Source organism: Dipodomys merriami, unplaced genomic scaffold (genome assembly GCF_024711535.1).
Source record: "Dipodomys merriami isolate MVZ:Mamm:240054 unplaced genomic scaffold, mDipMer1.0.p SCAF_9, whole genome shotgun sequence".
Classification (NCBI taxonomy): Eukaryota; Metazoa; Chordata; class Mammalia; order Rodentia; family Heteromyidae; genus Dipodomys; species Dipodomys merriami.
This window is the reverse complement of record NW_027206512.1, coordinates 19,796,087-19,822,812: the sequence shown is the minus strand read 5'-3', so window position 1 is coordinate 19,822,812 and position 26,726 is coordinate 19,796,087. Positions and strand designations below refer to the sequence as shown.

The following is a 26,726-nucleotide window of genomic DNA, read 5'->3' as shown; positions in this document are numbered from 1 at the left end:
CAATGCAATGACAGAATCCATATAGCGGAAAGGAGACAGAAGAATCAGTCAAGAAAAGTTTGAAGGGCTGGGAATGTGGCTTAGTGGTAGACTGTTTGCCTAGCATGCATGAAGCCCAGGGTTTGATTCCTCAGCACCACATAAATACAAAAAGCCAGAAGTGGTGCTGTGACTCAAGTGGTAAAGTGCTAGCCTTGAGCAAAAGAAGCTCAGGGACAGTGCCCAGGCCCAAAGTCAAAGCCCCAGGTCTGGCAAAAAAGAAAAAAAGAAAAGTTTGAAGACATGATGTGAAGATGCTGGCTTTGAGGATGAAGGGGGTGGTTACAAGCCCAGGGGTGACCTGTGGATAGCAGCGAAGGCAAGGAGTGTATCTTCCCTAGAGTCTTCAGAAGGAGCACGGCGCAACGAACACCTTTATCTGAGCTCATTTGAGAACCATTTTGAACTTCTTACCTCTAAAACCATAAGAGACTCAAGATGTATTGTACAGATAGTATGTGTTTGGCAAGGCTAGTCATAAAAGGAGACACAGTGTTTACCTGACTTACTTTAGCCATGTCTGTCACCATGGCATGAGGAAGTGGAAAGATCACATGGAGACACTACATAAAAAAGAACTCTAGTTACTTAGCCTAGCTGAGGTCCCAGCCCACAGTCAGTACTGACTTAGACAATGATCATGTGAGCCACAAGATGACCATGACTGTGGCTTTAGCCAACACCTGACTGGAGCTTCATAAGTGGTTTATGACTGTAATTGCAGCATTTTGAGCAGTTGAGGCAGGGTGGATCACAAGTTGTGGGTCAGCCTGGGCTCTATAGCAAGAAGTTCTCACACAGAGAGAGGTAGGGGGAGAGAGGGAGCCTGAGAAAAGGTTAACCTCTTGAGCTTGGCCAACTCACTCCCCAGAGTTACAGAACTATGGGTGATAATGATAAAAGTTATTGCTTTAATCTACTAAATTTGGGTTTTCTTCATTGCAATGGTGAGAAAATGTCAACTTTTAAACATTTATGGTCTGTATGGATTCATCTCATTTTAATTTTGTATTTGCCAATTCTCTCTTTCCTAGAGAAAATCCCTCAAGATTGTCTGTTTCAAACTTTCCTCTCCCAAAAATTGTGTTTTTCATTTTTTTTTTTTTTTTTTTTGTCGGTCGTGGGGCTTGAACTCTGGGCCTGGGCTCTGTCCCTCAGCTCTTCAGCTCAAGGCAAGCGCTCTACCACTTGAGGTACAGTGCCACTTCCGGTTTTCTGGTGGTTTATTAGAGATAGGAGTCTCACGGTCTTTCCTGCCTGGGCTGGCTTTGAACCTCGATCCTCAGATCTCAGCCTCCTGAGTAGCTAGGATTACAGGCGTGAGCCACCAGCGCCCAGACCCCAAAATTGTTTTTACTCCAGCATGTAGCCATAATTAAGAAGGTGATTGAAACATAACCTATTTAATTAAAGTCTCATAAATCTTTATTATAGGGTAATCATTCTTTTTAGAGGTTGAAAAAGCCCTTAATTCTGAAAACACTTTTAGTGAACAAGAGCAAAATTTATACTTATACTCCTTATTCATATCACTTTAAATGTCATCTGTCTGTTCATTTGAGATCAAAATAAAAGTCATTACTTTCACAGATCGTGAAGATTCTTTTGGGAATAAGATGATAAATTCAACAGATGTTTCCTAACTGGTTCTTTACTGAGTATCAGCTTCCCATAGGACTGGAACATCAAGAAAAGACAGGAAATATCTGAATGTGTTATGCAAATAATCATGTAGGATATTCCAGAATGTAATCTGGGTCAGTTAAAAAGTGAATTTACTTTGGAAGTTGGTACCATGGGTCCAGCCACTTGCAGGGGTCAGGGGTCTGAGGCAAGAGGAAAGAGGATCATCAAGCTGAGGAGTTTAGTTCTGGCCTGGGCAGTATATTGAGACTTGGTTAAAAAAAAAAAAAAAAAAAAAAGAGCCAGGTGCTTGTGACTCATGCCTGTAATCCCGGCTTCTCAGGGGGTTGAGATCTGAGGGTTGTCATTCAAAACTAGCCCGAAAGTTCTGGAGACTTTTATCTCCACTTAACTAGCAAAGTGGAGGTATAGCCCAAGTCCTATAGTGTTCAGGAATAGGGCCCAGGCCTAAATTCAATCCCCAGTAGGAGAGGGAGAGAGAGAGAGAGGGAAAAGAGAGAGAGAGACAGAGAGAGGGAAAGAGAGAGACAGAGACAGACAGGCAGGCAGGCAGGCAGGCAGACAGAGACAGAGAGACAGAGACAGGGACAGAGACAAAGATAGACAGCGAGAAAGACAGAGACAGAAAGATAAGGAGTGTCAAAGACAGAGAGTCAGAGAGAGACAGAGACAGAGATAAACAGAAACAGAGAGACAGATACACACACACAAACACACAGAGACAGACAAGAGATATGGAGTCGGGGGTGGGGAGGGAGAGGAAGGGGTAGAAGGAGAGGAGATTTATTTGGGAACAGATACAGCTTTGATCTAAGAAAACTACCATATTTTTACTTCTTCTTCCTCAGCCTTTCACACCAAGTCAAAGCTATTTCTCTTGTTTCAGTTGAGTTTTAGCCTAAAAGAAAGAGCTTTGGACAGTAAAGAACATTGAGTCTAAGGATTCAGAGCTAGTTTACCCAAGGCTAACTCCCTCTCACACAAGCCAGTAGAACTGGAAGGAGCTAAACTGCCTAGCTAGAAAAACAGGTCTTCGTTGGCTCCAGTGGCTCATGCCAATAATCTTAGCTACTCAGGAAGCTGAGATTTAAGGATCGCCATTGGAAGCCAACTGGGACAGACAAATCCGAGAAACTTATTTTCAATTAGCCAGCAACAAAATAAACAAGCAAAACAACAACAACAACAACAAAAACCCACAAATGGAGTTCTAGCTCAAGTGTTAGAGTGCCAGCCTTGAGTGAAAAAGCTAAGGGACAACACCTAGACCCTGAGTTCAAACCCCTGTATTGACATAAAAAAATAAATAAATAAAGCCGGGCGCTGGTGGCTCACGCCTGTAATCCTAGCTACTCAGGAGGCTGAGATCTGAGGATCGCGGTTCAAAGCCAGCCCGGGCAAGAGAGACCGTGAGACTCCTATCTCCATTAAAAACCACTAGAAAAACGGAAGTGGCGCTGTAGCTCAAGTGGTAGAGCGCTTGCCTTGAGCTGAAGAGCTGAGGGACAGAGCCCAGGCCCAGAGTTCAAGCCCCACGACCGACAAAATAAATAAATAAATAAATAAATAAATAAATAAATAAATAAATAAATAAACCCAGTCTTCTAGCTGTAGGCATTCTGGTAGTCACTAAGGTGTGGATAATTTCCATAGTTCTGGGTCTGGGCACATCAATTTCTGGGAAATGACTGTATTGTGCTTGCATGTGTTCATAAACCCTTCCCAGAAAGCAATAGCATACTATTGTCATTAACAACAGAAATACAATGTCTGTTTTGGTAAGTAGATTGTTAAATGTTGGGCTTGGCCAGATGCTGTTGGCTCACACCTGTAATTTTAGCTAACTCAGGAGACTGAAATCTGAGGATCTAGGTTCAAAGCCAACCTTGGCAGAAAAGTCCATGAAACATTTATCTCCTTCCAATTATGGACTAAAAAGCCAGAAGTAGAGCTGGGGTTCAAGTGCTCAAGCCTTGAGCACAAAAGCTCAGAGACAGCACCCAGGATCTGAGTTCAAGCCTCACAACCAACAGAAACAAACAAAACCATTGGGCTTGCTGATTTCAGATTTGAAAAGACCTTTTCCTAGACAAAATCAGAAAAGAGATTGAAGAGGGGCTGGGAAGTTGGCTCAGTGGTAGAGCGCTTGCCTTGCATGCCTGAGGCCCTGGGTTCGATTCCTCAGCACCACATAAGAAAAAAAGCCGGAAGTGGTGCTGTAGCTCAAGTGGTAGAGCGCTAGCCTTGAGCTGAAGAGCTGAGGGACAGTGCCCAGGCCCAGAGTTCAGGCCCCACAACCGGACCCAAAAAAAAAAAAAAGAGATTGAAGACTAGTGGAGTGCTTAACTGATTTAGTCTGAGGATTAAATGCTGAGAGGGATGAATTGTCTAGTATATACATAGCTTAATTCTTCTAGGTTCAGATTAAAAAATAAGCTCTTGGTTGAAAAATCTGAATCACTAACAGATGGCATCTGGGTTGGGTTAACTTCCCTGTTCCAGTCTCTGGGACAGGCATTCCTGTCTCCTTTGTGGGTTCTGTTGAAGTTAATCTAAGCAGGAAGTTTGTGCTTCAAAACCATCCAGACAGGCAGCCAAAAAGAATGGGGTGGGGGTAGGGGCGGCTCACATCAGCTTTACAGTCCTGATGTTGAATTTCTTTCCTCTAAGGGCTGCTTTCCAGCAGATTTCTTTCCTGAGCTGATCCCAACATAAGTGAAAACCATTACTGTGGAGAGCAAATTGCTTTCATAAACATTTGTGTTTTTTTCTAGTGAACTAGACCCAACTATCCCCGTAGTTTTGTTTGTTTTTTTAATATCAGAAAGCAAGCTGAAACTAAAGACAAAGGAAAGTCTTGCAAGTATTCAAAGGTACTGTCTCCAGGGAATAGAAAAACAGAGACTCAAAGCCATTCTGAACCCTTAGCCAGCCAGCAAGCATTGAGGCCTTACTGTAGATATACTAGGGTAAATTCTGGGACCTTATTTTGTTCAACTTTTATATCCCAAGGCCTAGGACAATACCTAGAACATAGCATGTGTTCATTAAATGTCTAGGAGCTGGAGATGTAGCTCAGTAGTAGAGTGCTTGCCTAGCAAGTACAAGGCCCTGGGTTCAATCTGAAGCACAGAAAAAATGAATATTGGCTATCACAAGCCATCATTTCTGATGATAGAGATGCAGTTGGGATAGATGCATGTGGGATCATTGATGCACTATATATGTAGTTAGGGATGTGCAGCAGACCCCTGCCATACCCTATATTCCTTCACTAGAGCTGCAGTGTGGGTAGGTTTGAAGGACACACCTCATGGAGTCAAGAATTTGCTGAATGAAAGCACTCTCTGTGGGCGCTGCACTGCTGGTTTTCACTTTTGTCCCCACCCTCTAGTTTCAGTGTCAGATGTCACTGAGGATAGATAACAGGTTCTGTTTCAGAGTATCACCCAATCCCATTGCACTCTTTGTGCACTCTACAAAACCAAGTATCTTAAAATACATTCCCTCAGACTTTTTGGGAGGCTGCAAGCTTTATTTCCTTATCTTGTAATGGTGACTTGCTCAAGAAAGGCTAAACAGTAGCTAATGCGCATAAAATCTGATTACAGAGAATGTCTTTTAAGTAAATACCACCTATACTGTGGCACTGTGTGCCAAAGTTATAAGGACATTGAGAGTGTAGAGAAGTACTATAAAACAAAAGATAAATTAGCAAACAAAATAATCATTGAACCTAGAAAATTTACATTTTTAGAATATCAGCATTGTTTTTGTTGTTGTTTGTTTGTTTTTTATTTGGGGCTCACCCCTGTAATCCTAACTACTTAGGAGGCTGAAATCTGAGGGTCCTGCTTCAAAGACAGTTTAAGCCAGAAAGTGAGACTCTTATTTCCACTTAAGCAGAAAAGTGGAGGTGGCTCAAGTGGTAGAGTGTTAGCAAAAAGCCCTGAGTTTGCCAGGTGTCTGTAATCCTAGCTACTCAGGAGGCTGAGATCTGAGGATAGCATTTCAAAGCCAGCTAGGGCAGGAAAGTCTGTGAGACTCTTATCTCCAGTAAATAACTCAGAAAACTGGAAGTGGCGCTGTGGCTCAAGTGGTAAAGCACTAGCCTTGAGCTGAAGAGCTCAGGGACAGCGCCCAGGTCCTGAGTTCAAGCCCCGCGACCAACAAAAAAAAGAAAAGAAAAAAAAAAAGCCCTGAGTTCAAGCCCCAGTATGAGCAAACACAGAAGTGCTTCGAAAACACAACAAAAGGATGACGTGATGACTAGATCAAACTATTAAGGATTGCTTTCCTTCAATCTTAAAGTGATGGGTGGAAAGAAATAGTGGAAAAAGTGCTCCATATGGACAACTTGGCCAGGCCTTGATTTTTGCAGAGCAGGTATGGCAAAGAGTGGGAAGTTTAATACCATTCACAAAACTTTACTTTAGAGATTGCCTTCAAAGATATGTAAAAAGCCAGTTACAAAACAGTGTTTTGTATAACTTTATCCTGGTTATGGTTTAAGTGGACAATTTCTAGATCTTTCCATTTTTACTGCTACTTCTTACATTTCACACCACATTTCCTCTTTCACATCTAATTTTATATCTATGTTCCTTTACTACCTTTGCCATCTTAGAAAAAGTCCCCAGATGTCTTCCTCTTTTGGTCATGGTGTGTGTCTGCCAGCTGCTTCTGTCTTTGTGGACTCTGCTCACTGAGCCTCTTTATCGTGTCAAGATGACAACTGTCATCTAAATTCTAATCTTAGCTCTATTCTCCAAATTAGTTGCATGTACTTGTTAATGTTTATTAGCATGGAATTCCGTTGAGAGGAGTCTGTCAATCAAGGTAACAGTTTAATACTTAGAAGATCAAAGAAGGACTGAATCACATTACAGAACACATAGATCATTTAAAAGTAGAGTGCTAATTTTATTTTACTTTTCCAAACCCTTAAGAAGGCCAGGCTTGTCTGAAATAAGAACTTTAACTTCCTACTACCAGTTGCTCCTATGCTCAGACAGATGTCATTGCCTAGTTCTAGCTAATACATAAAGGCATCCACTCCTGGGAATTCCCTAGCTGTTCTAGAAAGAAGAGAGCTGCTGTTATAGCTACACAATCAACTCATAGGAAATATATACAAGAACACAGAAAAGTCATTTCTTGGGGCTGGTTATTTACATTAGCACTCACGGATGTACTTTTTACTAATTTGCATGTTTATTTGGTGGGAGGTAAGGATTGAGGCAGAAAAGAAATCCACTACAAATGTTCCAGGGAAATCTCTTACATCTCTCAAAGATATTCCGTGTGAAAGTTTCTCCAGCCTAAGGTACCTTGTTGGCTGGCTTTTTGCCCCACCTTGGGAGAGGTGTCAACCTTCATAACAATGCTAATTATAATGGGCAATAAATGATAATGTCTGCTGACCAAGGACCAAGAGGCTGTGGGAGTCCTCATTAAAACAACTGTACAACTACAACTTCTGGAGGAAGGCTATTATAATGATTAGATGTTTATATATCCTCGTCAATGTAGTTTTTATTGAAAAGTCTCTCCTTTGAACTTTTTTTTTTTAATGGAAAACTGATGCACATCGGTAGAAACAATGGCATCGGAAACAGTGCAGTCCTCGCTCAGCTTCAACAGCTCAGCCTTTTGCCAATCTGGGTGCACTTAGTCCGTTGTTTGATTTGTTTATTTTCTCTGTCAGCGAGGTTTTAAAACAAATAACAGGGCACAATAGCATTTCACTGGTGACGTGCAGTCTGCACCCTGATCATGTTCTAATTTGATTGCTTTTGTAAAGCAGACAAGGGACAAATAAAGGAGCGTGGAACACGTTCATTTGGAGGAAGTGGTTGCCACTTGAAGGTGCCACCCGGTGCGTGGCATTCTTCCTGAGCAGGTGGAAGAAAGAGGAGAGAAAGAGCAGAGAAACCCAGTGCAAGTATCTGAAAAGCTTCTAATCCACCTCACCCAGCCCAGGGAATCAAGACCGCGGAGTTGCTAGGGCCACGGAGGAAGACAGAAGCTCCGGGTACGGTGAGAGCCAATCAGGGCTCGAGGCCCAATCAACCAGCCAATCCAGTTTCGAGATTAAATTTGCCCCCCCCAGCAATCTGCCGGCCCCACGCGTATCCAATCAGAGAGCCGGCTACTTTGGGCGGACTTTTCAAAACAGCGAAAACAAAACAAATCGGGGACCTTTAAAAGGCGCAATTCGACCAGGACCAGGATCTCCTTCCGCACTCAACCCACCCTACCCCTTCTCTCCTTCCGCTCCGGATCAATCGTGGAATAAACTAGTCGTACAGATTACATTCTACGCCTTGAAACCGGGCTCAGTAAAGCCAAGGAGAGCTGGGGCGGCCCAAAGAGAGGCTGGACACGGTGGCTCGGAGGAGGGACTCTTTTTCAAGGTCTGTTAGGCAGTGAGGAATCCCTCCGCGAGGAGTCACGTGCCCCGCCCCCTTAGGGGCGTCGCAAACTCAAAACGAAAACAAGGGGTTTGCTGGGGGCAGCGCGGAGACTGCGGCGGGGCCGGCGGACGTGGAGGGGCTTGGGGGGTGGGGGGCCGGAGTTGCGCCCGGGGTGCGCCGCGGGTGCGCGCGCCGGGAGCGGGATGAGGCCCAAGTTGTGAGGCCCGGGCTGTGAGGCCGGGGCGGCGGCGGGGGCTGGAGGAGAAGGGTTGGATGCCCGCCCCGGGGCATCGCTGAGGCGGCGGGGGACCCCCCCCGACCTCCGAACACGGGTTCGGATCGCCGGCTCGCCTGTCCGCCCCGGACCGAGGCGCCGGGCCGGTAGGGGTGCATCTCAGGCACGGTGAGTGGGGGCCGTGCGCACTGGCTTCGGGTTTCTTTGTCTGTGGTCGGGTGGCGGTGGAGGAGGGGAGGGGCGATCCGGGTGTCCCGACCGCTGCCCACCTCCACCCCCACCACCCCCCGCCCCTGCGCTAGAGACAGACCGACGCTGGCGAGGCGGACGGAGGGGGTGACGGAGCGAAAGGCCCGCCTCCTCCGGCCTCTTTGTCTCGGTGGGTGCTTTGGGGATTGACAGCCCTAGGCTCCCCGAATCTGCGGAACCGGGGTACCTCTGTGGCTGAACTGGGAGTGTTGGGGGCGTGGGGCAGACTGGTTGTCTCTTTCCCGACCCCAGCTGGGGTGCGCCACGCCCCTCATCCCCTAAACCTGGGGTGCTTGCCATTTGGGAACGGACCGGGAAAGGTTGGGGACCCCGGGTCCAGCACGGGGGGGGGTGGGGGGGTCCGGAGCTGGATTTCCCGGGAGGGGCGGGGCTTCCAAGTCTCCTCCCTCCGGTTCTTTGTTCAGTCGGGAGGCTCCCCCCACCCCCATTGTGTCAAGCCTCACCCCGCTTCAGTGAGCTCCCCCCAAACACACGCACTCTCCCCCCACCTCTCCTTTCTCTCTCTCCTCCTCCCCTCCCCCCGCAGAAGTTCCTCTTCCCCCCCCTCCGCAGATGCCCGTGGGGTGGACGGTGGGGCCTCCGCCGCCTGTGGAGTTTCCTGTTTGTGAAAGGCCCTTCCTTAGCCCGGCCGGCCAGTTCGATCCAGCGCTGGCCGGCGGACGTGACCACGGTCCCAACCCCCCCTCCCCCCGGCCACACCTCCTCCGTGGTGGGGGAGGATTCCCACGGGGCTCCGGCAACGTGACTGATCCCCTTCACCCGTTCCTGGCCGCCAGAGGTATTACCACCGGGCCTTCTGGGTCCTGTCCTCCTCACGTTCACCCCCAGATTATTCTCACCCTCTCCTGGTGTCTTTGCCGCAGATGAAGGATCTGGGGACAGAGAACCTTGCAGGTGGTGAAGGAGTCCAGCTTCTGGGATTGTTGAGCTTCTACCTTGAACAAGAACAGAGATTCCAACCTCGAGAAAAAGGGCTGAGCTTGATCGAGGCTACCCCAGAGGTAAGTTTGCAGAAAACATACTTAAGCAGACGCTCCCAGCCATCCCCGCCCCCCTTCCCACCCCTGCCCTTCAATCAAGACCAAAGCCTGCCGTTAGTCCTCCAATTTTATACTGTACCAGGATTATGCTTTGGTTTCTTACCAAGAATGGAAGTAATAGGGAGTATTGACTTTGTATCTCAAGCCTCTGTGTATGAGATATTTATAGTAGAATCATTATTTTAAAAAGGATAAAACAAACAAGGAGTTGTATCTATCTAGGGAATCAAATTACTAAATTAAGCTGTTTTTGCTGTAACCCTCTGGAATATGGCAACAGTTCACTTACATTGAATTACTAAAAGCTCTCTGTGTTAATTTTTATTATTTTATTTGATTTCGGCAGTAATGGGGTTTATCGGTATTGCCCTTGCTTGACAGGTGCTCTAGACAGAAGCTAAATGTATGCTTCCAGCCCGGTTGTATATTTTAGAACAAGTGGTGGTTTACATCTTACCTCTGTGACATGTATGCCTTTAGGTAGCTGATAGCATGGAGAAAATTACATCCTTTTTTGAATCTTTGTATTATTTCTCTAATGCTAATAAAATAGTTAACTTTGACTCATGGTTTTCATTGCAGAATGATAACACCTTGTGTTCAAGATTGAGAAATGCCAAAGTAGAAGATTTAAGGAGTTTAGCCAACTTTTTTGGATCTTGCACTGAAACCTTTGTCCTGGCTGTCAATATTTTGGACAGATTTTTGGCTCTTATGAAGGTATTTAAGGGTTTTTATGGTCCATCTTCTCATTTTTTAATCTCTACATGCCCTTGTGCCTACTCCAGTGCCCAGCACACAATAGTTCAATTAACATTTATCAAAAGAATGCAGTAGTCTTTTGTGCATAAACATTTACAGCAATCAAAGTTGTGAACATTAGTGCTAACCAGATGTCTTTTGTTAGGTTTTGCTGTACTTACTCAATTCTTTTCTCTTGGAAAATATGCTAAAATAAAGACTATTGCTTTCTTAGGTATTCTCTGTGTGTGTTTTCTTAGGTATTCTCTGTGTGTGTGTGTGTGTATGTGTGTGTGTGTGTGTGTGTGTTCATTCATATTCCTCAAAATGAGGTTTTCATTTTATATCATTGTGTTTTTGTTGGTGTTGAGATGATTTAATACTGAAGCTTGACAGGTAAGGAAAAATAATATAGTAAAGGTGACCCACTGCCTTCCCATAAGTCCTTAAAGCAGAGAGCCACAGTGTTACTAAAATCAACAACAACTGATAGAAAATGTGGTAATTCTTCTGTCTGTAGGATCCTTGTCAGCTGCTGGGTCAGTTTTCAGGGCACTGTAAAGGACAGCCATCTGCCCATGGCAGCCTGTCCATATGTCCCCACAATGCACATATTGATGGCTACTTTTGGGGCAAAATGACACTGAAGAATAGAATGATTTCGACAGATGTTTTGCATGAGAAGATAAAATGTAGAAAGTATATTTTTGTATATTTATACACATACTCACAAGTAGTATTTTTTTGTGTATATTGGAAGGCTTTGAGGAAGAATGTGCTATATAGAATTTTACTGTCTGAAATACAATATATAACTCAGCACTAGAAATATAGACTTTGAACCTGCATTGAAAAATATTTCACTTACATTTAAATTATTTAGGTAGCCTTTTAAAAAGTCAGGTTAAGAAGAAGAGAAACTACACAGAAGAGAAGCAGCTTGGTTAAGAGTAGAAGCATCATTACAATATTTTTTTAAGTGTCTAGTTTGTTAAATCAGAGTGACAGTGGTTTATAAAACCCCTTCCAATCTTTTTTAGGTGAAACCTAAACATCTGTCTTGCATTGGTGTCTGTTGTTTTCTGCTGGCTGCTGGAATAGTGGAAGAAGAGTGTAATATTCCCTGTGTTCATGATGTGATCCGTATTAGTCAGTGTAAATGCACTGCTTCTGACATTAAGCGGATGGAAAAAATAATTTCAGAAAAGTTGCACTATGAATTGGAAGCTACTACTGCCTTAAACTTTTTGCACTTATACCATACGATTGTCCTTTGTCATACTTCAGAACGGTGAGTGGGATTAACACTATTATACAAATACTTAGAATTCTGCTATAACTAAAAGTTTAGAATACCTGGAAAATTTTTATTATTTTTATTCCCTCTACACTTGCAGCTTGGACTGTGAATGACAAGTCCTTAAAGTTATTTAAAGTTTTGAAAGTTTAATGAGTTTGAAAGTTCAATGAATCTTTGTCCTTTCTTTGCATTGCATAGGAAAGAAATACTGAGCCTTGATAAACTAGAAGCCCAGCTAAAAGCTTGCCACTGCCGACTTGTCTTTTCAAAAGCAAAAGTAAGTCTAAGTCTTGTTTACATGTGTCTCACAGTTTGGACTTTTGTTTTTTGACTTTTAAAAAAATTATTATTTATTTTTTGTAGCCATCTATATTAGCTCTGTGCCTTCTCAATTTGGAAGTAGAAACTTTAAAGTCCGTTGAATTACTGGAAACTCTCCTGCATGTTAAAAAACATTCCAAGGTAAATATCTTCAGTCCTTAATTTTTTCTTTTAATTCCTTAACTGAGGTTTCCTTTTTTTTTTCCTTGTGTCTTAAATATTACCTGTATTTTATGAGGTTCTACACTACTATATTCACTGTTTTCTTGTATCTTAAGTGTTACAGTTCCCAGGGTTCAGATAGTATTAGCTGGAAGGGAATTATGTTGCTACTCCTAGCCTCTTTTTGCAGGCAGATGCCCCTTCTGTAATACTTATGTCATATAGTAACATAGTTGCCTACACTGCCATCTGCACATTGTTCTAGACTGCATACTAGAAAATAGACAATGCAAATACTAGTGGGTTTGGGGTAGGCTGGTGTATCCCTAACACCTGTAAGGCTGTGATTACTTCATTAGTAACATGACTTAGGTATGTTTCTTTAGCTCTGAGGAAGGCCAGTTCAGTCGTTATCTACAGTTTGAGAGAAGTACAAAGCAAAAGTACAATACTTTTTCTTTCATACACTAATATTCTAGATGGGGAACTCTGAGGCTTAATTTAAGATGGTATGTTCTCTTTGTAATGGTGTCTCAGTGCCAGATAATTGACTCTAAAAGTACTAGGGGGTTGTTAGTAAAGAATCAGGGCAGTTTAGCAGAGGCATTAAGACTGGACAGCAGATTCTTATGGCTAAGAAACTGGTGGGACTGGATAAGTTTAAAAAACAATTTCAGGGAAGGCTTGCCGATAGACTGTCTAGGTGATTTTTTAAGCAGAAATAAGGACATTCAAACTAATTTTGAAAGCTGAGCTGAGGAATCATAAGTAATCAAGATTTGGCCCCAATGATGGAGATCATTCTGGCATCATTAAAAGAAACTTAGGAAAAGTTAATTTGTTATGAGAGAAGTGTGATTTTAGGGTCTTATATACTCAGGTGGTTAGTTGCCTTTCCAACTCAAAAGATAAACTGCATTGGACTTGGTAAAATCTCAGCCACCGTTGAGATTTGGAGTTTCTCATGAAGAAGGAAGGGGTAGTTGAAACCATAAAGAACTTGTGTACCATTTGCTTAAAGGTCAGTTGAAGCTCTGGGGTTTTCATGGTTGGCTTTCCCCTGCTTAGGACCCAAGTGAAGGAAGGTATGTACAGACTAAAGTGCTGTTGGGTTGAAAAGAGGTTTTAAAGAAAGAGGTGGCCAAGAGTGCTGATTTTTTTTAATTGTTACTATAAAGGTGATAAACAGCGGGGTTACAGTTACATAAGTCTGGTAAAGACTTCTTTCTTTTTGGACAGTGCACCCATTCTCTTACATGAGCGCTGAATTTTGATGAAAGGTCTAGTAGAGTGAAAATTGAAAGAGGTGATACCAGTAGAGTGAGGAGAAAAGAGTGGTAGAACCCAGCATATAGGGGTGGGGGAAATGGAGGTCTAGATGATAGGAAATAAGTCTGTGGTAGCATAGGTCTTTAACCCAGCACTTTGGAAGCAGAGAAGCAGGAGGATCAAGAGTTCGGTACCAGCCTGGACTACATTATGAATTTGAGGCCAGCTTGTACTAATAAGACACTGTCTCAAAAAAAAACAAAGTCTTTGCTTGTGGAGGTCTATATGGTATGAAACATTTTGTTTGGGACATTAGGTTTTCGTTTCAGTCACAGTGTTCTTTTCATCTACACTTTACAGTGATAGTAATTTAGAGAAGCATCATCAGGGTAAGTTTCTGTCAGACAAATTGAAGCATTCTCCCAGAGCTGGAGGAACTAAGTCTTTTTGGGGAAACTCCTTTCAGAATGCTGACTTCTTCCCTTTATAAACAGTGTCATAATATAACTATGTATTATTAGCACACCAAACAATACTTTGGTACAGAAACCTGTAACAAAAGGAATGTTGAATTCCTTTGCAGTGTTGATTGTTAAAAAATGTATTGGTAGTTGCTTTAACAGACTTGGTATTTTTAGGCCAATGTGTTTTCTTAGAGTCAACAAACCTTTGTGTGTGATCCTATGTAAATTACATTTAGTTTTGGCTGCTCATTCCAGCCACTTTGGGGACTTAGAAAAAACTGTCTGGGTGTGAGAGCAGTTACCAGCATTTTCATATATTACCTGGTGATTACAAGGTGTGGCAAGATTTGGAAAACTTGTAACTTCTGTAACTTCTTGTTTTGTTTTGTTTTTTAAGATTAATGACACCGAGTTCTTTTACTGGAGGGAGTTAGTTTCCAAATGCCTCGCAGAATATTCTTCTCCTGAATGTTGCAAACCAGATCTTAAGAAGTTGGTCTGGATTGTTTCAAGGCGTACAGCGCAGAACCTTCATAACAGCTACTACAGCGTTCCTGAGCTGCCAACAATCCCAGAGGGAGGCTGCTTGGATGAAAGTGAAAGGTAAGCAAGTATCCGGGCTTATTAGACTTCTGCAGACTCTATATGTTAATAGTGTAATACTAGAAAATAAGGCATCAGAGAAATATCCTACTGTACTGTCATCAGCAATAGTTTTATTTAAAATAGTGATTTATATATCTCACTTTTAAAATTCCTATTTTTCTTACCTCATTCACCTTAACTCTTTGAAATACAATTCAAGTATTTTAAAAACAACAACAAAACAGTCAAGTGCCAGGTGCTGCTGACTCTCACCTATGATCTTAGCTACTTAAAAGATTGAGATTGCTGGATGCTGGTGGCTCACACCTGTAATCCTAGCTACTCAAGAAGGTGAGATCTGAGGATCTTGATTTGAAGCTAGCCTAGGCAGAAAAGGCCCCATGAGACTCTTATCTCCAATTAACCACTCAAAAACCAAAAGTGGCACTGTGGCTCAAGTGTTAGAGTGCTCGCCTTGAGCACAAAGAGGCTCAGGGACAGTGTCCAGACCCTGAGTTCAAGCCCCCACAGTTGACCAAAAAAAAAAAAAAAAGAGATGGTAGTTTGAGGTCACCCCAAGAAAAAAGTTTTCAGGACCCCCATCTTAGCTAATAGTTACTATGATGTGGTGATACAGTTACGTGGGCAAAATGTTCACAAGGTGCCATCCCAAAAGAAAAGAACTGGCTGTGGTGGTATATATCTATCATTCATAAAGTAGAATCACAGTCCATCTGTCCAGCAAAAAGCAAGGATCTATCTCAGAAACAACTGGAGCAAAAAGGTTGGAAGCTGTGGTTCAAGCAGAAGAATACTAGCTTATCAACTATATGCCCCGAGTTCAAAGCCCATTACCTCTAACAAATCCAAAGCAAAAACAACAACAGAATGGCATTCTAGGCCTTTTGCTGTTGGCATTAACATTAATGTCTCTATGGGCAGGGGACTGATGGGGAGTTAGTTGATGAAAAATAAGGCCACCATTGCCTTCCACAGGTGTTCCAACAGTTTTGTCAGATGTCATTGGTTCAGAGTTTATTTTTGTAAAGTCAATTACTTTTACATTTTATTCCATGGAGGGAAGATCATAAGTTCCAGCTTCATAGCTTGTTATTTTCTTGCTTTAGTATTTGAGCTATCAGTGACGCACTTATTGATATAAAAAAAGACATCAGCCCATGGGAGGGGAGACAGGTGGTTTCTAGTTTGCATTTTGGATTGCAGTTAGTTATTGCTAGAATTATTAAACTATTAAAACAAGTTTAAATAAACTATAAAACTAAGTTATGAATTGGTACATGATTATTTGGTAAAAAGTAACTTGAGTAAACCTCTTTTAAAAAGTCACTATTTTCCAATGAGATTATAATTGGCTTTAGGAACTCCTTCGAAGTTAAATTTGGCTCTCTAAAGTAAAGATTAACTATTGAATACAAAGTCCTAACACTAGAGATACCCATGTAGATGAACAGCAGCTATTTTATTTTGCTTATAAGCATTTGTGCATTTTACGCCATGACACTTGTTTTTGTTTCTCTTTCTCTTCAGTGAGGACTCTTGTGAAGACATGAGTTGTGGAGAAGAGAGTCTCAGCAGCTCTCCGCCCTGTGATCAAGAGTGCACCTTCTTTTTTGACTTCAAAGTGGCGCAGACCCTGTGCTTTCCGTCTTAGAACTCTGCTTGTTGTGTGTTAGAATCGAAAGTATGTGTACCAGTTTCAAAGCAATAAATGGGGGAGTAGGTAGTTTTCTGGTTCAGCCCCCATCTAGGCAGGGATTACTTAAGACTGGAATACCTACCTTCTATTTATTATTCAGATCAGATCTGGCCTATTTTCATATTTAATCCTAAGCCATCAAATGGGTTAGTGCCTCTTAAACAATTAACAATACTTTAGACATTGGCACTTTATTTTTCTTGTTGAGATCTTTAGCTACTTTGGGGAGGAGGGAAGGTGCTGATACCTTTATTACTTTTCAAGAAGATTTTTAAAGATGAATAGTGTAGCTTACCTTGAACTTTTTATAAAGCCATCAGGTGTCTAGTTAACAGATTGGAAGCTTGCAGGCGCTTCCTTTCAGGGACAGTAGATAATCCTTGAGTGGTTTGTCCTAGATTTCCTTTCCCAGAATCCTCAGAACAGAGACTGCACAGTATCTTGGATGTCAAATGCTATGTTGTCAGTTTGTTTTTCAAATGGTCAGCCTACTGTCTGACTCAGATTCTATAAATTAAGGAAAGTATCGACATGTCTGTGAACTTCACTTTGTAATGTCTTCATAAAGGTTCTGCTAAAGCAGAAATAAATGTTAGGCTAGCACTGTTAGATAGCTGCATTCTTAAAGCTTAAGTATTGTCTGACTATGGGATTATCATTTAACATTATTAAAAATCCATAATTTGCTAGTTTTGCATGCACCTGTATAAGAGTAGACAGGAGTTGAGCAGGGTTAGGTACCAAGGGAATTGATAACTGTTGATTTAGTAGCAAATTTTTTCTCCTTTTCTTACATTAGAAAATGTCTGCATGGTTACATTTCCTTCCTTTGATTCACATTTCAGAAATAATGTATTATTGTATGGGTGCCAAGCTTTGAATATGAAGTGAAAAGAGCCCAAGTGTTTGTAGTATTACTGTTTTACGCCAATTGCTGTGATTATACAGCCATGAAAATGGGGATATTTTACCTCTGTACACATAAGATTTTGTACAGAGAACTTTTAACTTTTTAAATTGTATATGAAAATGTAAATCTTTTTAAATGTATATAAAATGCTGTATTTTTTTTACTCTGTGTGTGATAATATAGGCATTGCATGTAAATATAATTTATTGTGTACTCTGTATTATAATCAGACGTTGATGGCTTACTTTTGTATTGGTAAGTCAACATCTATTGGATGTTTCCTGAGGTGGGTCTTTTTGAAGTGACGATAGATTATAATTCCAAATAAAAACAAATTCTCCTTGTTTCCATTCTATTGTATTTTTAAAACTTTTTTTGTGGCTGGGTAGGGGTGTTGAGCTTGGCCTTGTGCTTGCTTATTCAACTTGCTTGCTTAGCTTGCTTACTTGCTGGGCTGGTATTGTATCACTTAAGCCACACCTCCAGCCTGACTTTTTGCTCATTAATGGGAACTGGGGTCTTATAGACTTTTCTTCCCAGGCTGGGTTTGAACTCAATTTTCTGGATCTTTTCCTCTTGAGTAGCAAGGGTTATAGGTGTGAGCCACTGATTTCTGGATTCAGTTTTTTGTTTTTGTCTTTTTTGGTACTGGGAGTTGAACCCAGGACGTTGCACTTGCTAGGCAAGTGCTTTGTCATTGAGCTTACAAATCAGCCCTGGATTCAGTGTTTAATCTATGAATATTTTGGTAAAAGTGCTTGTAGAGAAGGGTTAGAGGGGGGCTAAAAGTGATTTCTGACTAGTTATAAACAGTGTTATAGGTAATTGTTTATCACCAAAGCTTGAGTCTTAATCTTAGAAATACCAAAAGTGAATCTGTCGTGAGAATTGACTTCTCACTGGGGTGGATTCATCTTAACAAGATTTCAGAAATTGGTATGTTAACTTGAATGACAATCAATTTCCAGTGAAGAGCAATAGGTATCAAGTAGGCAAGAATGCTCAGCTTGGCAGGTTGTGCCATCTCTTCATAGAGAGAAATCACGTCCTAATCAGAACATGGTTTGGGAAGTAAACAATAAGCATGGATTATTGTTGTGGTTTATTATTATTTTCTTTTTTTTGGGGTCCAGTCGTGGGACCTTGAACTCTGGGCCTGGGCGCTGTCCCTCAGCTCTTCAGCTCAAGGCTAGCACTCTACCACTTGAGCCACAGAGCTACTTCCAGCTTTTTTCTTTTTGCTTATGTGGTGCTGAGGAATCGAACCCAGGGCCTCAGGCATGCAAGGCAAGCGCTCTACCACTGAGCCACCTTCCCAGCCCTTGTTGTGGTTTATTATTGGAGTCCTGATTCAGTCATTCAGTCTTTTTTTTTTTTTTTTCAGTATTGACAATTGTACTCAGGGCCTTGTGCTTGCCAGGCAGATGTTTTACCATTCAAGCCATGCTTTTAGCCCTCCCCCACCTGGATTGATTATGTGACTGTTTTCTCTAGTTGGGTAGAAAAGTCAGATTTACTGAATGTTATTTTCCTGCCTTCTCCAGGGAGAGTCTGAAGATGAACTGCCTTCCTGAGTAATTTTGGTAACTAGTGGACATGTATTCTGTTTTCACATTTTGATTTGTTTAATTGTAAAAGTTGCTTGGTTTCTAAACCATCTAAACCAACCTCCAGATTCTGACTACATCTAAATCATAAGCCAGGTGTGGCAATGATCCCATATGCAGGAAGCAGTAGGTAGGAGAATCCAGGGCCAGGCTAGCTCAGGCAAATTTGAGATATGTCTGGCAGTTCTATGGAAGATGGACTGGAGGAGGTAGAGATGAGTGGCGTTAAGATCCATCAGGAATCCTACCCAAATGGAAGAGTGCTGGTGAACTGAACAAAGTCAGCAGGTGGAGATTGACAGGCCTGGTCCTTTCTCTTGAGAATTATTCAAGGATGCACAGGCAAGTCCAGAAACTAGTTGTACATTCCTGTGCCATTCAATCAAGTAGCTTTCCCAAGACTGAAAAACAAAATGGAGACTTAAACATCCTTCCACTGAGCTCAAAGAGTGAGGGAAAGCTACTCTTTTGGCTCATATTTGCTCCCCTTGATTTGGCAAGATTGGTTGTTTCTGGTTTGGGTGGCATTAATTTGGATGTGGTATGTGTCTGCTGCTTTTGTTCCAGTGTGCAGTGAGGTATTGTTCCAGGTCCCTGAGTCTCTTAACATTTGGCATGCTTCTATTCTGTCCCCAGGAAGTGAGATTGGACAAAACATGTGTTTCAATCACCTCGCACACTCAGTTAATACTCAGGCTAAGTGTAGGGATCTCAGCTGGATATGTACTCTTGGCAATTTGAACCATTTTCATGATCTAGCATCTGCTTTTTTTCCTTCACTGCCTTCATCTTAACCTATGTTCCAATATGGTGACCCATTCTACATAACCCCACTACTTACACCTTATTTAGATAACCCATCTAAATTTTTTGTGCCAGCAGTGGCTCTTGAACTTGTCCCATAGTTTTGTCGCTCAAGGCAGACAGTCTGCCACTTGAGCCACATCTCTATTTTTGACTTTCTATTGCTTAATTTGAGATAGAAGTCTTGGGGATTTGTCTACCTGGGCTAGCCACTTAAATTTTTATATGATATAAAGGCATTATAGTTTGAATTTGTCACTTTTGAATTCTTGGTTTGATCATTATTTAGTACCGGAAATAGTAAATAACTTGTTTTTAGCAGGTCAGCTTATAGGGTAGATAGCTTCTCAATAAAGTAAATTTCATTCTTGGCATACATGTGACTCTTCCCATCAATGAATGGAGTCTATTTTCCTTGAATTTTGGCTGGCCTTGTGATTGGCTTTGCCTACTAACATGAAATAGAAGATACTCAGTGTACAGCTTAAGCCTTAGCTTTAAGAGGACTGGCTGGCAGCCACCTTTTCATCCCTCTTGGAAGGTAATGCCAGGCTGCAGAGGAGATGAGAGAGAGGCATTTGAGGAGCATGGGCCATCTTAGATAGTCTGAGCTCCCAGATGACATTTTTCTGTGTTGTAACCTCCTTGTGTCCTGAAATGTGTTAACATTTTTCTGTGTTGATGATTCTGCCCAACATGTCATTTCCATTCTGGCTGGTGATTCATAGTTTGTAAAGATAAACTATTTCCTCAGTTACCCCACAGAAAGTGGAAGAACCACTTAATGATCCCAATCAACAGTCTTGTGAGAAATAAGTCATTGTTTTATGTCACGAGGTTTTTGGATGGTTTGTTAAACAGTAAACTAAAATGGAGAGATAAAATGGTCACGTGATGATCCAAGTGGCAAGATTCATGTGATTCTTTTTTCAAGATGATGACCATCCGTAGTTTTTTCTTTTGCTTTTGTTTTTCCTTAAAATGGATTTGAAAGTGGAGTTTAATGATTTCGGTTTTGTTGTTGTTGCTTTTATTGTGCTACTGAAGTTTGAACTCAGAGCCTTATGTTTGCTAGGCAGCCAATCTATCACTTGAGCCATGCCCCTAGACTTTCTCTTCTTTAGTTTTTCTTTCTTTATTTTAGATAGGGTCTCACATTTTTGCCTAGAATGCAGTCCTCCTAAGTATGCCTCCCAAGTAGATGAGACCACTGGTGTCAGTTAATACACCAAGCCAAACAATTACTGTTTTAACAGAAGCAAGGATGAACCATAAAAACATTGCAACAGTTATATTCTTCTTTTGATGAAAATCCTTTATGGCTTTTCATTGTTGGCCGTTCATCAAGTTCAAACACCTTTCTGTGACTTCCCAGACCCTTCTTAGTAAGTCTCTGCTGCCTTTTCCTGTTCCTCTCATGACATCCATACACAGATGCTTGCCAGTCTCCTTATGGTCTCCTTACAGCATCTGCATGCACATTGATTCCTCTGGCTGAAACACCAGTTACCCTCATTAAGTGGCAAACTCCTACCGACTTACCTTTGGAGACTCCCTCCAAATGAGTACATTCATTCACTTTGTTCACTCACCCACTTAAAGGTTATAAGAATCTTTTCTTCTGAGAAAAATTTCTTGATTTTCTTTGAGTCCTGTTTTTCACAAAACCCTAGCAGTTAACCTAGAAGTTACTATCTAGTTTGTCTGCCTTTCTCTCCCCTCATCTGCATACTTTACCCATCTACTCTGAGAAGGCAGGGGCTGTTTGTCTCTCGTGCTTTAATGAATGCCCATATCTGGTCTACACTCCTGTAGCTGCAGTTGCCACTTATGCATTATACGGCCTCTGCCTTATGGTAATGAGAAATGTTACTAACCACTTATTATGTCCCAGGCACTTTACATAAAGTCCTTAATCTTTATCACAATGCTATTTGACAAATACCAGTGTCCTTTTACATGAAGAGAATAAAGATTAGAGAAGTACCTTAACATACATTTAATAAGTGGTGGGGTTATACTTCAAACCAACTCTGCCTGCCAAACCCTACATACTTAAAAAATTATTATTGTAAAGGCAATGTACAGAGGGGTTACAGTTACATAATTAAGGCAAAGAGTACATTTCTTTTTGAGCAGTTACATCCTCCCTCGTTTTCCCCCAGTTTCCCTCCCCCATAAGTAATCATGTTAATTTCTAAGATTCCCTTTCCCTTCCCCAAATCAGATAAACTGATATAGAAGACAAAAGCTACTGAAATCAGAAATATTGGTCACTCATGCACAAGGAATAAACCAGAGAAGGAAAAAAAAGAGAAGACAAAAGAAATGACTGCAAACAGTACACTAAAAAAGAAAAAAGAAAAACAAAGGAACAGTAACAACAACAACAACAACAACAAAACCCTCTTGTTTCCATATCGTGGAGATCATTTTGATTAGCATCATTTTTTGTAGTCATATGTTCAAAGTTATTGGGCTATTGTGAACCTCTATTAGGACTATCCTAGGCATATACCAATTATTACAAATTAGGGAACCAGACAGCTTATGTTTCTTTGGGGCTGGCTTACTACACTTAATATGATTTTTTTCCAGGTTTCTCCATTTCCTTTTAAATGGTATGATGTCATTCTTTCTCATGGAGCATAGAATTCTATTGTGTATATATACTACATTTTCTTGATGTATTCATCTATGGAGGGACATCTGGGTTGATTCCATATCTTAGCTATGGTAAATAATGCTTCAATGAACATGGTTGTGCTGGTAGCTTTAGTGTGGCCTTGTTTGTAATTATTTGGGTAAATGCACAGGAGTGGGATTGCTGGGTCATGTTTAGTCTTTTGAGGAACCTCCACACTGCTTTCCAGAGTGGTTGAACAAGTTTACATTCCCACCAAGAGTGTGGTAGTGTTCCTTTTTTGGCCACATCCCCACCTGCATCTGTTATCATTTGTTTTCTTGATAATGGCCATTCTAACTGTGATGATGTGGAATCTCAATGTGGTTTTGATTTGCATTTCTTTTATGGCCAGAGATGTTGAACATTTTTCATGTGTTTACTAGCCATTCTCATTTCCTCTCCAAAGACATCTCTTTTTAATTCTTTAGCCCATTTATTAATGGGGTGGTTGTTTCTTTGAGGATTTGCTTTTTGGGGGTTTAATTTTTTTTTTAGCTTTAAGCATATTTTTGATATGAGGCCCTTGTCTGTTGTATAGCTAGTGAAGATCTTCTCTTAATCTGTGGGCTTTCTGTTTATCTTGATAGCTATGTCCTTTGTCATGCAGAAGCTCTGCAGTTTAATGCAATCCCATTTATTCAGCCTTTCTTTGATTGTTGTGTTTCTGCATCTTTATTTAGGAAGTTTCAACCTGTGCCAAGGAGCTCTAGTGTTTCCCCTAACACTTCCTGTAATATTTTCAGGGTTTCTGCTCTTACCTCAGTCTTTGATCCATTTGGAATTGATTCTGGTGCAGGGTGATATATAAGGATCTAACTTTAGTTTTTTTACATGTCTATAGCCAATACTGACAGCATCATTTGCTGAAGAGGCTGTCTTTCTTCCATCTGATGTTTTTGGCTCCCTTATCAAAGATTAGGTAGCCATAAGTCTGTGGGATCATTTCTGGGCCAAACTCTACATTTTTAACCACAAGGCTAAACAATTTAAAAGCTGTTGAAATTCAAACTATTGCTGAATGAATAAAAGAAATTCATATAAGAATACCTTACTTAAAATATTAGTAAAATAAATCACATGATTCTCCTGTTCTAACTGTAATTGCTTCTTTCACTCATGTAAAGGAAAAATGTGGAAGATATAGGCTTAAAATTTCTTTGCTTACTTAGAAAACTTGATTAGGACAGTGATATGAAAAGCTAAGACTGACAAGAAATCAAGAGCACTGGTGTGTGTGTGTGTGTGTGTGTGTGTGTGTGTGTGTGTGTGTGTGTGTGTGTGTGTGTGTGTGTGTGTCTGGCTGTGTCTATGTCTGTATGTGTGCATACTGGGGATGACCCTAGGGCATATTGCACGCTAAATATACACTTAAAGCACTGCCCATACTGCTATCTCCAAGCAGGGACTGGGAATTTGCCTTAGAAACTTCTTTGCACTCTGGTCTCTGGGCCTTCTTTTTATATGTCGTTTATTCTTTATCATTGCTCTAGGTCCCTAGGGAACAGTCACTCAGTGTTAGTGTGTGTGTGTGTGTGTGTGTGTGTGCACATGCATGCATGTGTGTAAATTTGCCACAGTATAAAAGCTGTTTTGTTTCCCCTTTACCTGTTTCACTATTTGTTATCTAACATAATAAATCCCACTCAATCATCTAAGCTTGAGATTTTTCCAATAGTGTCCAGGTGTCTTTGGTTTAACTGTAAACTTCCTTTCTTGAGAGGGAGACCATGTATTCCACTTCCTTTATGTCAAAGGTAAACTTGTGTATGTGTAGGACAAATTCACTCTCCCCTAAGCTAGGACTGTAGATCATTCCTAGAGTGGGTGGGAGGTCACAGCCTGTCACAGTATGCATACCTTATTTAAGAACAAGCTGTAGGATGAAAAACATTAGCATTTGAGTCTGGGTAGAGCCACGAACTCTCTGACCAGGCTGGGTGTTAAATCAAGTTGCATGTATCTCAGTTTCTTCCTCTGTATAAAAGGATTAATAACAGCGTCTACACTGAAGTCTGCTACCAAAAGCACCAGCTGTGGAGATGGTGGGGTGTGGCCCACCCAAGGTCACTCAGAACAATCTAGATGGGTCTGGCTTCCAAAGCTTCCTGGGGCTGAGACTGTTGTTGAGTTCCTATTGTAGTTAAGTTCCCTCTATCCAACCTTGCCTCTACTCCCTTCTTTCCATTGGTGCCAACCTCGAGGGCTCTCCCTAATAAACATTATGCATCCTAGATTTTATTTAGAGTCTGTGTCATGGGCACCACCAAGGCTACTGTGTTACTAAACAAGATGGTACAACAATAATGAATTTGGAACCATGCCTGAAACCCACAGTAAATATTGGCTCTAACAATTATTACTGTACTGTGCTCCTACTTTGCCTTCCTGCTAAATAAACCTCAATTATGCACTTTTTGTTAAACAACTATGAGGTGAGTGTTATCCTAGACAGGAAATATGAAAAAGGAATTCAGTGCAATTTTTACCCTTGAACCTTCTTCTAAAAGGAGACTCAGTTGTAAGGTATGATGACAAGAATAGTAATATGTACAAGTGCTGTTGGCACCCTGGACTTCTGCATGGGATGAAAAAGAACACAATGACATAATAGCTATGTGCATTGGATCATAAATAATATTTATTGAAATGAACTCCAGGAAATGGGAACTAGCGTATTTTTCTTTGTTGCTGTCTTTATCAGTCTTTTTTTTTTTTTTGTCGGTCATGGGGGCTTGAACTCTGGGCCTGGGCTCTGTCCCTCAGCTCTTCAGCTCAAGGCGAGCACTCTACCACTTGAGCTACAGCGCCACTTCCGGTTTTCTGGTGGTTTATTGGAGATAGGAGTCTCACGGTGTCTCCTGCCTGGGCTGGCTTTGAACAGAGATCCTCAGATCTCAGCCTCCTGAGTAGCTAGGATTACAGGTGTGAGCCACCAGCGCCCGGCTGTTTATCAGTCTTTGGGAGGATAAGGAGTGACTCATATGGAAGGACAAAAAGTAAACAAATAAAGCAGGGGTACTCACTAGACACTATGTTAAAAATGAACTATACAACTTGTGGGTGGGGACAGGAGGGAAAAATTGGGAGTGAAGCAAAGGGTAACAGTGTTAAAAAGAAATATACTCTTTGGGCTGGGAAGGTGGTTCAGTGGTAGAGCGCTTGCCTTGCATGCCTGAGACCCTGGGTTCGATTCCTCAACACCATATAAGCAAAAAGAAAAAAGCCGGAAGTGGCGCTGTGGCTCAAGTGGTAGAGCGTTAGCCTTGAGCTGAAAAGCTGAGGGACAGCGCCCAGGCCCAGAGTTCAGGCCCCACAACTGGACCCCCCCAAAAAAAAGAAATATACTCTTTATCTAACCTATTTAGCTGCAACCCCTCTGTGTATCATCTTTACAATAACAATAGAAATGTAAAAAATCTTATATGAATCATCCTATACCATAAACATTAAAAATATAATTGAAAACAACAACAACAACAACAAAGATATGTGGTGATTCCAGCCTCTCCACAATTTTTTTTTTGGGGGTCCAGTTGTGGGGCTTGTACTCTGGGCCTGGGCACTGTCCCTCAGCTCTTCAGCTCAAGACTAATACTCTACCACTTGAGCCACAGCACCACTTCCAGCTTTTTTCTTTTTGCTTATGTGGTGTTGAGGAATTGAACCCAGGGCCTCAGGCATGCAAGGCAAACGCTCTACCACTGAGCCACCTTCCCAGCCTATGATTCCAGCCTCTCTAGGGAGGCCCTCTTGGCTTGTTTTCTTGGGGGAGCTCCTCATATCTAACTCATTCCATCATTCCACTTTCAGATTGCTTGTCCTACTATGTGTGTGTGTGTGTGTGTGTGTGTCACTGTCCCTTAGCTTTTTTTTTGCTCTAGGCTAGTGCTGTGCCACTTGAGCTATACCCTACTTTCAGCTTTTTGGTATTTAATTGGAAATAAGAGTCTCATAGTTTTTCCTGCCCTAGCTAACTTTGAATGGCGATCCTCAGATCTCAGCCACCTGGGTAGTTAGAATTATAGATTTGAGCCATTAGTGCCTGGTTCCTTTGTCTTGTTAAAGTACAAGTATCTCCAGTCAGGTATACACTTTCACAGGATTCAGAAACATTAATTTAAGGGGGGTTTTGAGTCTCTGTTCCCTGTGAAAGTAGTTTTGGACATCCTGATTTGTTAATTCAGAGTGCCCCATGAGGCAGATAGAGTCAGAAGTACACATTTTTGGGGTGTGTGTGTGTGTGGGGGTGATGCTTGTGTTGTGTATGGGGGAGACAACGGAGTTGGGCAGGAGGCCTTTGTGATGAATATATGACAAAGAGCCAAGTAAGAGAGGACTCTGGACACCCAGGTGCCTATTTGGAGCAGAACTTAGTGTTTACTAAGCAAAGCTTAGTGCTCAATTGTTGGCAGAGGACTACCCAGGAGAAGCTTGTCTGAGCTTAAAGGCTGAAGTGGCATCAGATGGTTCTGTAGCTGGAGGCTGTGAGCTCTGCCCTCCTTGCAGTGTGGGAGCA

General features: G+C 41.7%; 1 protein-coding gene across 2 annotated transcripts; it reads left to right on the top strand.

Annotated features, from left to right (window-relative positions):
• The first annotated feature begins 8,200 nt into the window (after positions 1 to 8,200).
• On the top strand, positions 8,201 to 17,463 carry Ccng2 (cyclin G2). 2 transcript variants are annotated; one of them, XM_070013180.1, is made up of 8 exons: positions 8,201 to 8,502; positions 9,468 to 9,605; positions 10,227 to 10,364; positions 11,426 to 11,676; positions 11,884 to 11,962; positions 12,049 to 12,147; positions 14,299 to 14,504; positions 16,035 to 17,463. In XM_070013180.1, exons 2-8 carry the CDS (start codon positions 9,468 to 9,470, stop codon positions 16,156 to 16,158), a joined length of 1,035 nt encoding a protein of 344 aa, XP_069869281.1. In that variant the 5' UTR covers positions 8,201 to 8,502; the 3' UTR covers positions 16,159 to 17,463. The 2 variants fall into 2 exon arrangements, with proteins under 2 accessions (XP_069869281.1, XP_069869282.1); XM_070013181.1 differs by lacking the exon at positions 8,201 to 8,502 and adding an exon at positions 9,162 to 9,382.
• Positions 17,464 to 26,726: the final 9,263 nt, after the last annotated feature.